General features: G+C 36.3%; 1 protein-coding gene across 1 annotated transcript; it reads right to left on the reverse strand.

Annotated features, from left to right (window-relative positions):
• Positions 1-2384: 2384 nt before the first annotated feature.
• On the reverse strand, positions 2385-4746 carry LOC110160655 (prolactin-releasing peptide receptor-like). The gene is made up of 2 exons (XM_020925330.2): positions 4322-4746; positions 2385-3018 (listed from the first exon to the last, which is right to left on the reverse strand). Exons 1-2 carry the CDS (start codon positions 4744-4746, stop codon positions 2385-2387), a joined length of 1059 nt encoding a protein of 352 aa, XP_020780989.1.
• Positions 4747-15722: the final 10976 nt, after the last annotated feature.

The following is a 15722-nucleotide window of genomic DNA, read 5'->3' on the forward strand; positions in this document are numbered from 1 at the left end:
CAGTGTTAGCACTTTTTGCTGCTGCCAGCATTTCTTCATCTGTAACAAACAGGCTGGTTTGTTACCCTAGAACCACACTTAGCACCTTCACCCTTCACTAGAGCACTTTAAAACACTGCACTTTCCTTGCACACAGGACTTTTAACATATTTGCACATCACAAAATAAATTCCACACAATTGGTTTTAAAAAATATTTATTGGCTTTCCTTTAACCATTTTTATTCCTGAGGCACAGCACTTTAATTGGAAGTTGCTTGTCCCTGGAGGAAAAGGGAGACAATAACAAATTACATTTTAAATTGACTTTGTGCAATAAATATGGTGCAATATCTGTTTTAGAATGTTTTAAGTGTTGATGTGTTTAGTGTATTTTATTGTGTTTTAATGAATGGTGGATCTGCTTTTACTTACCTCCCCTTTTTATCTTCTGTCCAGGTGGGAAAAGAGTCCCCCGGAAACGAGCTCCCTCTTTTATGGTTCCGGGCTGGACCACGTGTAACATTTTGTACAGGGGTTTTAGGTTAGGTGTTTTATTGGTTTATGGGTTTTAACATTTAATTGGTGTAATGGTTTTAGGGTTTTATGTATATAGTTGGTGTTTTTAATAGTTATCTGGGTTTTGGGTTGTTTTATGGAGGTTTAGGTTTTAATTTTACGCTAATGATAATTTTAACCATCCCTGTTTTAGCATAGTGGTTTTATCCAATCAGTAGGACCGGCATAAAAGGTGCCTTCAAGATCAGTCTGTGTTCTGCTGCTGGAGAGGAAACTGCTGCCTGCCTCCGTTTTGCACCCTGCACTTTTTGCACTTGCACTTTTGTAATCATTGAAAAAACAAAAGTAAACTGTGGACCACAAGTACCGGTCTGTGTCTGGATTTGTTTTTTTACCTTGCTCACTGAACCCCAAGCCGCTCACGGTCAACCGACGTTACATCATCAATGGAACTTACTCAAATCCTTGTGTATTAATTCTTGGCATTCAAAGTAAGACAAAATTAGCAAGATTAATAGTGTATTGACTTCAAAATTACAAAAGATGATTAGAGCATCTCTAAAATGGCAGCAGGTTGTGATATTATTTATCCACAATAGAGAAGTTGTGTTTGCAGAGATAGATGCTAGTTCACCAGGTATTACAGATGGTTGCATATTAAGATCATAATAATCTCACCTGTTCTTATGGATGTAGCAATATAACTAACTGGTCTATTATTGTTTTGAACATAGCATAGCCTTAGTGTCTAGTGCATTTTAATTCTTGTCAATGTTTTGTTTTTCCCCTACTGTGCCTTCCAAAAACAGGAATGAAAGGAGTTTTAATTGCATCTTGGTTGGCAGGTCTGCGTTGGTGCTGACAATAAATTATCACATTGTTTTTCTTTTGGTGCTTATCTATTCAACATGCAAACGATTGGCATTTCAATTTTGAAATGCATTTTAATCTGTTAAATTGGGGCAATAAAACCTCACCTTGACTACTTTGAAGGCATTTTTAAAAGATGTCCGAGAAGAATACTAATAATTTTCCGTTCCATTTTATTCATGAATTTTACAAGAAATTTACAACACTGGCACTAAACACTACATTTTTTTTTTTTTTAATGACATGTCTCAGTAATTAAAACAAACATGCAATCAGCATCTTGAAGTCCCAACTTCTTTGCAATAAAATACTTCTTATTAAATGTCAAGCCTCCTAAAGCATTAGTAACAGAAAGCAGTTACAGTTAAATGAGCCTGTCCCCTGAAGTTTATTTTACATAATTTGATGAGTGAAGGTACATGGTTCTACCCTGGAGCTTAACTGAAATGAAATCTCCAGAGGCATAATGGGATTTATTGAAAAGGTTTTTAACAATGTGCTCCTGGAGATAATTCATTTTGACATCAGTGGTCTTCTGAAAAGGCATAACAGAAAAACTTGTGGCCAAATGCTTGAATGCAATACCCCCTCATTACAAGATCACAGTGATGATAGCTGTTATGCACACAAAATATATATTTACACTGCTTTAAAAATATGTCTATGCACAAATATACAACAATTTATGTCTTCACCAACAGTTTGTTCTTTTGAGAGCCTTGAAGATCCTTATATTTTGTAAAACCAGCGAGTAAAACCCATTACTATTAATACCATTAGACATAATTTTCAAATGTAAATGTATAATGCTGACAGGAGATGGTTGATAGTGAATGTCCACATACCACATAGCTTTTACTGCACTGTTGTCTTGAGCCATCAAACAGGCTCCTCTGTGCACACAAGATAAGACCACCTGCCCACAGTTAAATTGTCTGTCACCAGAAGCATCTGGGCATAAATGTTCATATGTGAAAGCTAGACGTTCATTTTAAAAAGATGTGTACATATTTTAATTTACAGGACAATAGTGGGTGCACAGTGATTGGTGGGCGCTCTGATGCGGCGGTTGCACTTAAACATCTTCCTGAGCTCGGTTCGGAAGCGGTCATGGAGCCAGGCATAGAGGAATGGGTTACAACAGGAAGAGCTCATGGCACAGAGGTGACACAGAAGCTGGATCAGTAAAAAGTAGCGCTTGTTGATGAGGTGAATGTCTATGTCTCTCAGCACATTGAACACGTGGATGGGCAGCCAGCATACAGCAAAGGCGGACACCAGAAGAGCCACCAGCCTGAAGATCTTCCTCTTGCGGGCCTGCTGAGGTGCATTCTGGGTCTTGGTCCTATTCCCTGGAGCCACGCACTTCTTTAATTTGACAGTGATGCACAGATAGGACACAAAGACAGCTGACAAGGGCAGAACATAGGTCACCAGAAGTGTGCTGTATGCATAAGCTCGCCTTTCTTTCTCTTGACCTATCCAGAACTCCTCGCAGATAGTGAAGCCCTCCTCTTTGAACTCCACATGATATGTGTGCATAATAGCCGGAGCCACCAGAGCACAGGACAGGAGCCATATCCCTGTGAGCACAGCAGCACAGGTGGACACAGAGGTGCGCTTCTTCAGAGGGTGCACTGTGGCCGAGTACCTGCAAAACCAGAGAGGAAACAGGAAGTTTACTACAGACAGATTGGGTCATGTACTGTGCAACTTACTCCAACTTAATTAATGTTCTGTATGATTCATCTTGTTTTGCCATTTGTGAAATGCAAATTAGTTGATTAGAACCCTCCCAGTGATTTAATAAGCAGATTTAGCTCACACTGAAACTGTAACAATTGACAAGTATTAAAAGACATTTACACCCTTATGATGCTGAGCAGAGATACAGATTTTACATAAGGGAAACCACAGGGAGGAAGGCAGAGCAATTATGCCTTACTTAATGTATGTCTGATAATTAGGTACCATTACAGGCTAAGTATGAATTATTACTCATTGAGAGTCCAGTGCCGGAAATTAAATGAATCTGTTTTAGATCATTTAGATGTAAAATCTTAGCTTTTTGAATGGTTTGCACAAAATGCACTGAATGGAATTAGCCCATATCCGACAATAATAAATGTACTGAACAAACCCTAACAACTGTGTAGCTTCTACATTAAGGGTCAAAGCCAAATGTTGTGAAGTGGAGCCTTAGAATCCTGTAAAAAACATGCACTTTTACTTTACTCACTCAGTCATGATTAGATACTGCAGCTTCCCCAAGTGTTAAGTGTTGGCATGTTTTAATATTATTAGCTATCATCCCATGGTCATGAAGTGCTTTTGACTCTTAGCAGATTCTTTTCGACATTATATTCTTGATGGTGTGTTGCTCTTTATATAGGCTACTTGACTGAACTTTAGCCCTGCCTAAAGTTGCATCAGATCTGTATGTATTAAATTGACTGCAAAGATCAAGACGTGTCAAAAGCCAAAAGCTTGGCCAAGTTGCATAATCACCTAAAACTTCCTTGTTGTTGTTGTTTTTTTAAATTATTATTATTATTTTTTTGTTTGTTTGTTTGTTTTTTGCTTTTTGTTTCTTAGTTTTTTCCTGGTATTACTAATGTTCTAATAAACGATTGGTTTAAATTGACTCAAAAATGCACTCCTTGTTCAAAATTAATTAATTACTTATTAATAGATTATTAATTGTAGTACTACTGTTGGTTTTGCATTCTGTCCATATATAACCATATATTAACCTATACCATATAATAATCTATAGGGTAGGGCTATAATATTTTGTATCTAGTCCAGTATCAAATATCTATATGTTATTCTTGATACAATTACTATTGTTCAACAAATTGTACCATTAAATACATTAAGTAATTATCTTTTGAAAAACGGTGATATTGGCCTAACGATCAGCCTCTGCTGATGTGTAGTGTGAAAAATCGCACCTGTCAACAGCTATGGCCGTCAGTGTGAAGACGGAGACGTAGACGGTGACAGGCTGTATCAGGAACACCAGGTAGCACATGGAGCGCCCAAACACCCATCCGTGGGGATTGAAGGCGTACGCGAGCGTAAAGGGCACGCAGGTCACGCACATCAACATATCGGAGAAGGCCAGGTTTCCGATGAAAAAGTTGGTGACGTTGTGCATTTTACGCGTGCGGCATATGACGTAAATCAACAAATAGTTTCCGAAGACCCCCACCACGACCACCAGCGCGTAACAAGGGATGATCAGAGGTTTGAAAGTCTGCAGCAGGGCCACGTCGGCGAACTGAGAGCTGTGGTTCGCGGAGGAGTTCTGCACTGCGACCTCATACATAAGTCCATTCGCACACGCGCCATCCAAATCACTGTGATTAGCCTCCATCAGTGCGCTGGTCGCAGTTGATGGCCTTCCTGCATTCAGAAAACGAGATAAAGCACACCTTTAATAACCACGCGTCCGTGCCATTAGTGGAGGTCATGATATTTTCAAAATGGGCATCCACATAGCTACTCCCACGCTTTCATAAACTCACATTCTCACGTAGTAAAGAGGCAAAGACTTACTGTAACCAAGCTTTTTGGTCACACTATTGAGGAAGATTGTGCTGATGATAACCGGAAAAAGAAACATAAAATAGAAATGTTTTTGTAAGACCCAAAAGTCGTTTTCACAGTTTGAGGCGCGTGCAACAGACGCTTTAGGGTTATAGCCTATTTCAACTGTAGCCTGCAAATAAAATTATGAAAATATTGGCTAGACAGTTCACACAGCTTATATTCCTATGTTCTTTTTTCCCCTCTTACATATAATTCATCCAACTGTTACAGATGTAAAAATTGGAGGCTGATGGCCTCAATTAATAAAATTAAATCAAACTTTGCATGGAAAACTTTGTATAGCATGTAACAGTAACAACCAAAATAGTGCATTAAAAAGTAAGTACAACGCAATAATACAAAAATACAATAGCAATATTATTATGTGTTCAAAGCAATTGTGAACAAATTAGTTTTAAAAGTTAAAATCTACAATATTTTACAGCATATACAAATACATTTTCATTATTAGGTTTTTGTTTTCTTTTTTTAATCACCAACCTAAATTGCAGCAATCCCTGTGTGTAAATGTGTAGTGCGTTGCGTTAGGAAGCATCTTTGAAAAAAGACAAAAAAAAAAAAAAAAGATGAAAGTAAACCAATGCTTTAATGTATTCTCGTATATGTACAGAGAATGCTATGCCCTTCACTATAGATTTATACTTGCAATCAGTCCATTTATGTGCTGATTTCTTCCTTTGGTCCGCAAAAGAAAAGAACCAATATATGAGCTCCAACATAAAGCAGCTGAGCTTTTGTGTCGGGAAAAAAAACAAGCGAGTTAGAATCCATGCTCGGCTGTAGCACAGTCTCCATGGATGTCCATAATCAAACATATTAGTTTTTTCCACAAACTAAATGTATTTTTGTGCTAGCCTCACCCTGTTGGAGTAAAGGCACAAACATCTCAGCACAGATGGAAATTATTATTGGAAATAATGGAGATTTATGAAAACATGGGAGGCTATTTCTATACACCTACTACCCTCAGGCTATTAAGTTACCTTTATTAAGTGTGGTGTCTGTAATGAGGAGCCTTAGTGCAGAGTGGGCTCAAGAAAATGAAGCGTGTTTAATGACTCATGCACTAACCATAATGTAGCACCTTTAATGACATATCTAACTATACTAACCATAATGTGGAAAATGTGAAAGCCTAGACTGTTTGTGGTGATTGGGTAAAAAAAAAACCATGCCAACATGCCACTGTCTTTAGTTACTGATTAAACATGTAGTGAAGAGAGTGGCGTAGCATCCATTCGAGCCCACAACACTTTAAGGGCCCAGGCAGGCTAGGATTGGCCCCCCTCCCCAGACTATTTATTTAAATATTTTAAATAATGGAAGCATTATAATTTTTTTCTACTTTATCTACACTGATACATCAAATGAATAAAGCACAAAATGCAGATTGAGATGTGTGAAATTCAAAAGTGGGGCAGAATAAAACCTTGGTTTGTAACACTAATTATCTGCTGTTGTGACGTTGTAATACCAGACCAGCATTTAATGTTTCTTAGTGGTAATGTGGGTATTTGATACAGTAAGACAGTTTCTTTATGTTAAAAAAGTTAAATTGACACTGACTTGGTTCACTGGCGTGTGTCTTGACACCACTGCAGTGCATGTATATCAAATGATTCATGCTAAGCTTTGCCATTACAGATGTTCTACAGAACAGAATACACAGACTATGTTTTATGTTTTACACTAAGCAATACAGCACAAACCCCTGTACTTCCACGTTTTCCCAGGGAAAATAAATCAATAAAATATGTCTCATGTCAATCAATTTAATTTGACTTACACTGAATACAAGTAAAGCAACAATTTTGAAGCTATATGTGCCACTGTGATTACAGCAATATGATAAAAAAAAAAAAAAAAAAACTGTTAGGCTTAGGGTCAGTTATATAATTCTTCATGTTTTCTAATTTGTTGGTTGTTGGTGTAAACTAAATCTTCCTAGTGAGAGTTAACAGATTTTGTGTGGAGTACAGTAAATTTATATTTGATCAACAGCACTTTCCATTCAACTGTATGTAAATGTGCATTGTTAAATTGCAATGCAATTAGGTAGATTCAAACTGAAAAATATTCTTAGTCATTAAAATCCTATTATGCAGTTTCTCAATACATTGTATTTAAATAAGTCATAATACCGGTCTAAAAGTCAAACATAACAAGGCTGCTCTCTTACCTGTGTGTCTTCACAGAGCAGGGTGCACAGCAGACCTCTCTTGTGCGCTCCTTCTCCAGTGAAGCTGGTTTAGCGACAGGATCCAGAAAGAGGAGAGAGAGAGAAAGAGAGGGAGACAGGAGGGGGAGGTGACGGGGGAGAGGGAGGTTCAGTCCACTCTAATGGAAATGACAGTAAGCCAATGAGACTCAAACCACAATGATGAATGTCCCTGGACTTGATGGTGACGCGTGATCTTGATCAGTTCTGTCCTGGTTCACAGATTATGTCTATATGTATAGCATGGATCACAACATGGACACAAGTGAATCAAGTTTGCTGTTAGGTTGCACAGCCAATACTCTATTTATTCAGATAAACATTGCTTGTAAATACATAAAATGTGTTGACTGCTCTGTGAATCGACTGACAGGAATTCATTTCATCTTGTAAATGTGGTTCTGAATTATCGATATTGTGCTGTATGTAAGAACAATAGCCAAGCTCTTTTTTTTTTGTTTGTTTGTTTTCTTAGTCTTTATAATGATAGAATATTCTGTATTGTTTTGAACAAGTTTTATGATTAAAAAAAAAGATTACTTAATAATTCATTACTTAATTATTAAACTTTATGACCTTGAATTTATGTTGAAAATACATTTTGGTGGAGAGGCTTGGCAAACCAAATATGGACATACAAAGGCTCTATTTAGGTGTATCATTTAATTATTAAATTAGACAAATACAGCACCAGCAGCTTTGGCTTTTTTCTTTAACCAAATCATGTTTTTCCAGTGATAGACTAAACTCCATTGCATCTAAAATTTTACATTTTTATCTCACACAAAAATAATCCTAATCCTTTTCAGATCAGTGTCATTTTGTTGTGATATATTTTATTTTCCTGACCATCAGATATGAGTCACAGAGAAAGAAATATATCTTCCTTTCAGCAAGTCTATCATTGTTTTTCCTCCTATGCTCTTGTTTTTTTTTTGTTTTTTTTGTTTTTTTTTCTCATCAGCCAGTAGCTCTTAAAAACCTATAGGCTATAGGACACCTTGTACTATATGTTGGTAAATGGTCAATTGCTCACATTTATATAGCGCTTTGCACCTTCCAGACACTCAAAGTGCTGTACAACAAGTTACCTCCAATTCACACAGACATTCATGCATAGGTGTACAAAGACACTGGGGGAGAGGTGGGTTAAATGTCTTGTGGCAGTATTCATTTTTGGAAGCTGGAATCACACCACCAACCTGTAGGTCAGTGGTTCTGACTGCTCTTTCAATGATGTTCAAATCCACCAGCTACTCCCACCCTACAAGGTCAAACACACTGCAGATTACTGTATTTCTCTCATAAACAGATCCGTAAGTTTTAGTTGCATAACAATAACCAAATTAAAACTGAGTTTGTTTACTTCAACTATTTTAAAAGATTTTTGAAATACAATATATTTGAAAAAAGAGCATAAAAACAAAACCAGGGGCAGGAAAGCTAGCTTTATTTCATTAGCAATAAAAATAAAGCCAGTGGCACATGGATGTTGCTTTGTTATTGTTGCAAGTAAAATATTGACTTGAGTTTTTGCAAAACGTTACGTCTCTCTGGGAAAAGAGCTCCCATATTTGTGTAACTAATGACTTTGTGGAGTGAATATTAAAGACTGCGTGTCCTCATATTTTTGCCAGAGTTAGTAAGTAATTTCAATATGAAGTTAAATATCCAGTGCATAAAAGGACTCACAATGTTAAGGCACATGAGTTAAAAATATTCAGATGGACTTTCTTAACTATTATACAAGCTTCACAGAATTGGATGGAGGGGGGAAGGTGTCAGTGTATTATCAGTGTGCTTTAACCTGCAGGGACACCAAGCTGTTTTTCTTTCACATGAATCTATGAAATCTCATTCTGAAGATCAATTTCTATATGTTAAAGATACCCCTGTCCCTTAAAGCTGTCATAGTAAATAGATTGGACTTTAACAAACAAAAGCCACATCTGTTTGAACTGAAGTGTGTTTGAGCTGTGGGGGTGTGCAGCTACTAATGATCACGAGCCATGTCAAAGAAACTCCATCTCTTAAGAAACAGCACACACTTGCTTCTTGAGCAGATCCCATCAAGCAGAATGTAAATAAGAACTGCTTTTTACTAGGCAAGCTTAACAAATATCCTTATATGTTTTATGTTTTTAACATATCAATGAATAAATTTGGTACAAAATGGAGAATGCTGATTCCATTCCAGCATTCTAAATCCTGACAACAAGCACAAACATAATTGAATCCACTTTTACTCATTGTCTGTGCTGCTTGATCTGATTCCCTTTTCCTTTCCCTTTTCCCTTTTTTTTTAAAATCATTGATGTATCCTTGGGCAAAAACTCTTGTCATTTTGTAGTGTATGTAGGCTTTAGTGGATTGTTGATGTAAAGCTATTGTACATTATACACATTCAAACTAAAATCTTGAACTCAATTTTGATAAGGAATAGACTTGATACTCAATATCAATTTTGATACCATGATGATACTAAAAATGCTTTTTATGTAGACAATAGAATGTCATTAACAACATTAAATTGTATCTGTGTAATCCCTGTGTATCCCAGATAGGTTTCATGGTGGTCCATTGGTGTGCACTAGCCTGTATAGTCTTATACTTGTTCTGAATCAGCTCAATATTAAACTATTCAGAAAAGATTCATTTTTTGTGAATTTGTGAATACCTTTGTGTTTTACCTTTTAATACCTTCGACAACACACATAGTTATTGTTTTACCAGCACAGTATGGCTTTAAACTGATCTATCTCCATGGAAACAAGCAGGTGATACCTCCAGGCCTATTATTTTTCCTTTATTTATTTATTCATTTATTTTTTATAATACTAAATCTTGCAATTGAATAAATGCAAGATAATGATATTGAATGAATTGCTTACTGTGGAACATACTATCAATAGCATCTCCATGGAGACAAGCAGACAATGGCCCCCACTGTGAAACAACAACTAGTTCACCTTTAAGCTAGTAATGTTGGACAATTAAAAATAATTCAGTTCACACGTCAAGTTATCACTGCCTACAATATGGTATCAGAAACTTATTTTACATCAAACATTTTACATCACAAGTATTAAGCAGGGAGTTGAATGCAATTTTTTTTAATTTCAGTTCATTTTGACATGATTTATTTAATTGATGGACCTGTAAATATTCAGTATTCAAGTCATATTAACCTAGGCTATAATGTTGTTGTTTTGCACTGAAGAAGAATAGAACCTTTTGTGCTAAACCGCATTGTATAATTTTTCTTATCTTGATCTTTTATATCCAGGAGTTGTCGTCAAAGTGAGTAACCCTTGGCCATTCAGTTCTTTGCAAATAAAACAAAGAAATTATAATGAAGGCATTTGTATGAAGCTAAACACAGCTGTTAAGGAGAGAACAGAGGACTGCTATGGGTGATCCTCCGCTTTTCTCATTCACAAGTGGTGGTTTTAGTGATTATTTGACCTAATCAATAACAAAAGGAGTCCAACACATACACACAAACACACGCACATGCACAAAAACAAAAAAACTGTGCCTATATCCCTTATCATTTCATAACGTGAGTAAGGGTTTGATAACTGCCACATTGAAAAGCTTGTGAAACAGCAGGTGCCTGAACAATAGTGATTCCAGGACACATTTGAAAGTATGTGGGGAATTTGCCTCATTACTGATACTTTGCAATGACATCACTCTGGGGGTGTTCTACTTGTATCTCTATTGGTGGAATGTTCAGCAGTGACATGGTGACATAATGCACACATTAGCAAACACAGTGAAGAGTGTGTTAACATATTCTGAAAGCTCAAGAAAAAAAAAAAATTAAATATGGATTTAAACAACACATTTTCAGGAGCCTGTGATCAATATGAGCGTCCATGGTTCTGTCTTGATTTTGGCTAATGCTAGCTAGCTTGTGACAGTAATTTTATGTGTGTGTGTGTGTGTGTGTGTGTGTGTGTTTCAGCTGTTGTAGTTCCAACCAAATCAGATCTTTCTGGTCAGATTATATTAGAATAAAACTCAGATTAAAATCTAATTTGAGAAACAGAGCTTCTAACAGAGTAGTGCTTTCAGTTAGCTTCTCCCTGGGAACGTTGATGACATCAGCTGTAAAGTATCAATAAAATGTAATGATGTGACAAGTTTCATTTCTGATCTGATTGTGTAGACCATTCACAATAGGGTATACCAAAGTGGTGACTAAATGAAATTAATTTGAATGAATTGTTTCAGTGGTGTTTTTTTGGATTTTTAATGATTAAATATTGATTTAATCACACAGGGGTTTTTATTGCTTAAAAACCTTAACATATATTATTGCTGTTTTTATTTTTTCATTTATGAAACCCATTATTCTATTTCAAGACGCCTATAGTAGGCCTATAATAAATGAGAGAAATTTGGCAATAGAAAATAACCAAGTACTTGTTCATAATGTAAAAAAAAAAACAAAAAACATATGCATAATAACTCTGAGTACAGCCCTATCTAAGATATCCATCTTCTGACTAGTTCCCTGCATGATTTTTGTCTTATAAAAGGAAGTATAATCACAACTGTAGACTGTATAAAGATTCTTGTGTGTCTGGAGACACAGATGTGTCATATTAGTGAAATGGGGGGGAAGCAATATACTGTGCCATCAGTTTCTGCAAGGTGCCAGAAAGATACCCAAAAAACATGCAACACAGGTCTCCAAGAAGAATAGCTGATAGCTAATAGAGGTCAATTAAAAATACAACAAGATAATCTATAACTTGGCCTGGTGCTGTTCCTGCTTGACTCCATGGTTTTATAATGTAGATGATAACTGGTCTCCTATTAATGTAAGGAGAATGTAAATGAATGTAAAGAGATGTAAACAGTGTCTCTCTGAGTTACTGTTGATGCAAATGTCTTTTTAGCACCGGAACATTAGTGTACCTTGCTTTAAGTTTATTTTCTGTGATGTGAGTTCAGATAAGATAACACCCATATGGAGTGTGTGGTTGCATAAGTTGTCTTTTAAATTATGAATTCTTCAGATCTGTTAAATTGGCAACTTGCGTGACGTTAAAATATATCAAAAGGACTTTTAACATCAAACATATATAGGACAGGTTATCCAATATGCAGGGTCAACTCTACTACTATTATTATTATTGCATTAATGACATGGATTTATTAGGCTCTCAAGGTAACAAATCACTGATAAAGTATACTATGTTCTCATTTCATCACTGTAACTGATCTGCGTTGCATAGAAAACCTTAGTGAATATAACTACATACTAGCCTTCACTGGTTGCTTTATAAAAGACTGTTGTTTAGCTCTTCATCTGTACTGTGGCACATGACTCATATGGCTGTATTGGCTCTTTGTCAAATTGTCCTTCTGTATAATGTGAATAATCTCACTGTTATCAGACAAAAGATGTGTCTTCTGTTGTATATTAACAAAAATAGCATTAGTATTTTAAAGGAATTGTATGTAAGATTTTGATTGGCCTATTTGTGTACCCAGATACAAGGTATACATGTTCAAACAATTCTAATGTTGGTTTATTTTTAATTACAAAAATGATTTTGTTCTCAAAATGGTTGTTCAGAAAGCAGAATGAGCCTGACATGAGTCTCTCATTTATGTTGTCAGTTTCAATTTTGAAATACAATTGGTTTAAACTTAAAATGCCTCTGTCTGATCTAAATCCTCACTACCTATAATACAGCACCTTCAACCAGAGGGAATTCTGAGGTTCTGACTTTTCACATGAAACGTGGCTTGTCCATATACTGAGAAGAACTTATATGAGTACTACATCTGCAGGTGTAGGCAATCCTCCCACAGACTCAGCTGTGATTGTAGTACCTTTTTAAAACAATAAGAGCGCAGGCTACATAGGGTCCCTTTAACTGCTTTATTGTTTGTTTGTTTGTTTTCTAATACCTTAATTTTTGTCCCATTTTTCTTAACATACATGGGCAAAGTGAGACAGACAAGAGCAAGCATCACTCTGAAATAACAGAAAGTATTTATGTGTTTTCCCAAGGGCAGACAATTTAAATTATACTAGTAGTCTTCTCATAAATGGCCTTTTGACAAATGCATAATGTTCATTTAAATAATGGCTTTGAATCTGACTTACAAAGTACAGTAAGAATGTCTAAAAAGAACAGTTTGTTCAAAATCACAATTCTATTGAACATTAGTTCTTAGCAAATATCATATTATTTTGTGGCACCGGTAAGTTAAAGAACATGTTGTCTTGACCCTGTTTATTCAGAATGGTATTCAGTTTATTACACATAGTCATACTCTGCTTTTTGGACACATTTAGGCACATGCCACTATTTTGTTTGTCTTGTATAAACTATGCAATACTAGTTACATTCATTTAAAGGGCCCAAATTGTGCTATTTTCACATCTAGGTTATAATGTTTCCAATCAAGAACATACCTGGAGTTGTGTGTGTCAAATCCATTGCATATTTAGACTGTGTTCTTCTGTCAAACTGAAAACACTCTGTTTCACCTTGTGATGTTGTGTTGTAATACAAGAAGTGCTGCATGGTGTTTTTAACCTCCATACACCTTCATTAGAATAATTTGGATCATTTCAGCCCTAGAATGGTAAAAGGAGCTGTTAACTTGAAAACTACCACTACATGACATTACAAAGTGGAACAGAGCTTTTTGATCTTTGGAGATGTAAACAGACTAATAATAAATGGTTGCTCAAATGTGTGGATGAAACAAAACACAATTCCAGGTATGTTTTTGATGAGTTTCCAACACTGTAACAAGGCTTAAAGCTCACAATAGTAGATTTTGCATATTATATTATTCCCTTTAATTACTATTCGCCATGGCAATGGATGGGCAGCTTCTTTTGTAACTAACTGATTCACACACTGAGCAGTTTCTGAAACTTTTTGTGTTTTGAGGGCAGTTTTAATATCACATCATGAGATTTTAACCAACTAAGAGGTGCAGCACGTGCAGGTCAAAGGAAGGGACTGTTGGATTTTGTGAAATGAGCTATTTGTTTTTCCAAAATCCATGAAGATTGTGGAAGAGGATAGTTGAGGAACGAGCTATGGACATTTGAGTTGCAACAAGTTTTTTACACCACATGTGGCAGCAAAAGTGTCACAAGAGCTTCAGAGGAAAAACTTTGAGGGAATGAACATATATACTGTATACTTCTGTTTGATTAATACTTCAGTTCATTGCCAGCATTTGAAGTTTTATTTCTTTTTTACCTGGGCACCTCTTCAAAAGCGTGTCTTGCAGATTCATTTTTAGCCTAAAAAGCTGCTGGGAGATGCAGATCTCCCAGCAATATCCTCCCAGGGAGGATATTGTTTTTAGATTTCTCCAGTGCCTTTAATACAATCCAGTCCTTTCTTTTTTTTTTTTATTTAGAAGAAACAACAAGACAAACATAACTAAATATAAAACTAAGAAGAAGAAGAAGAAGAAGAAAAAGAAGAAAAAACAATCCAGTCTTTTCTGATGAAGCTGTCAGCTTCAGATGGATATCAACTCCTCTACTGTCTCCTGGATTACTGACTACCTACCAGGCAGAGCTCAGTATGTGCGACTGTGTGTATGTGTGTAATGTAGGAGCTCCCCAGGATACAGTCCTATCTCCATTTCTGTTCACTCTGAGCTTGAGCACAGAACACTGATTGCAAATTTTGTGGCAAGCCAAATATCTGCTCCTGAATGTTGACAAGACCAAGGAACTGGTAATTGACTTCAGGAGAAAGCTGATGCCAGTGGAGCCCATCACCATCCAGGGTCATGATGTGGAAATAGTGGACTGTAAAAAGTACCTTGAAGTCTATGTAAACAGCAGGCTGCACTGGAGGGACAATTGTAATGCTGTGTACAAGAAGGGCATGAGTAGACTCCTGAAAAAGTTCAGGTCTTTCCATGTGTGCGGCAAGTTACTGGGACTCTTCTACCTGTCTGTGATGGCCAGCACCCTGTACTTCAGTGGATTGACAAACTGATCCGAAAAACTGATCACGTGATTGGCAGTGAGCTGGAGACATTTGTCATAATGAGAGACAGGAGGATACTGGACAAACTGCTCTCCATCATGGACACTCCTGCTCACCTGCACCAGACTATAGAGGGACAGAGGAGCTCATTCTCCAACAGGCTCCTACAGCTCCGCTCAAACCCTGAGAGATACAGGACTACATTCATACCATACTCCATACAGATGTACAACAACTCACCTTTATGTAACAGATAAGCCTGTGTGTCTGTCAATCATATCATCTTTGTACTGTTTCCTTATGACCTCTTGTATATAACTAATCTACGATATTTATATTACAGTGTTTGTTTTTTTTACATACTGCACATACATTTATATAATTTATGTCTTATTGATACCAATCTCTTGCTATTTTTATTGCTACTTATTTAGAAATATCTCTTACCTTGTTTTTTTTTAAACTTTGTGTTATTGAAATATAATGTGATGTGTGAGCTACTATGTCCAAATAATTTCCCTTGTGGGT

Source organism: Boleophthalmus pectinirostris, unplaced genomic scaffold (genome assembly GCF_026225935.1).
Source record: "Boleophthalmus pectinirostris isolate CB_2022bp ecotype Guang Dong unplaced genomic scaffold, ASM2622593v1 HiC_scaffold_18, whole genome shotgun sequence".
In the NCBI taxonomy this organism is placed as follows: Eukaryota; Metazoa; Chordata; class Actinopteri; order Gobiiformes; family Gobiidae; genus Boleophthalmus; species Boleophthalmus pectinirostris.

Bases quoted from the DNA above. Each gene is read 5' to 3' on its own strand.
- LOC110160655 (XM_020925330.2), bottom strand. From the start codon at position 4,746: ATGGAGGCTAATCACAGTGATTTGGATGGCGCGTGTGCGAATGGACTT. The intron at 3,019-4,321 runs GTGCGATTTTTC...CTGGTTTTGCAG, and splicing joins ACGGCCATAGCTGTTGACAG to GTACTCGGCCACAGTGCACC.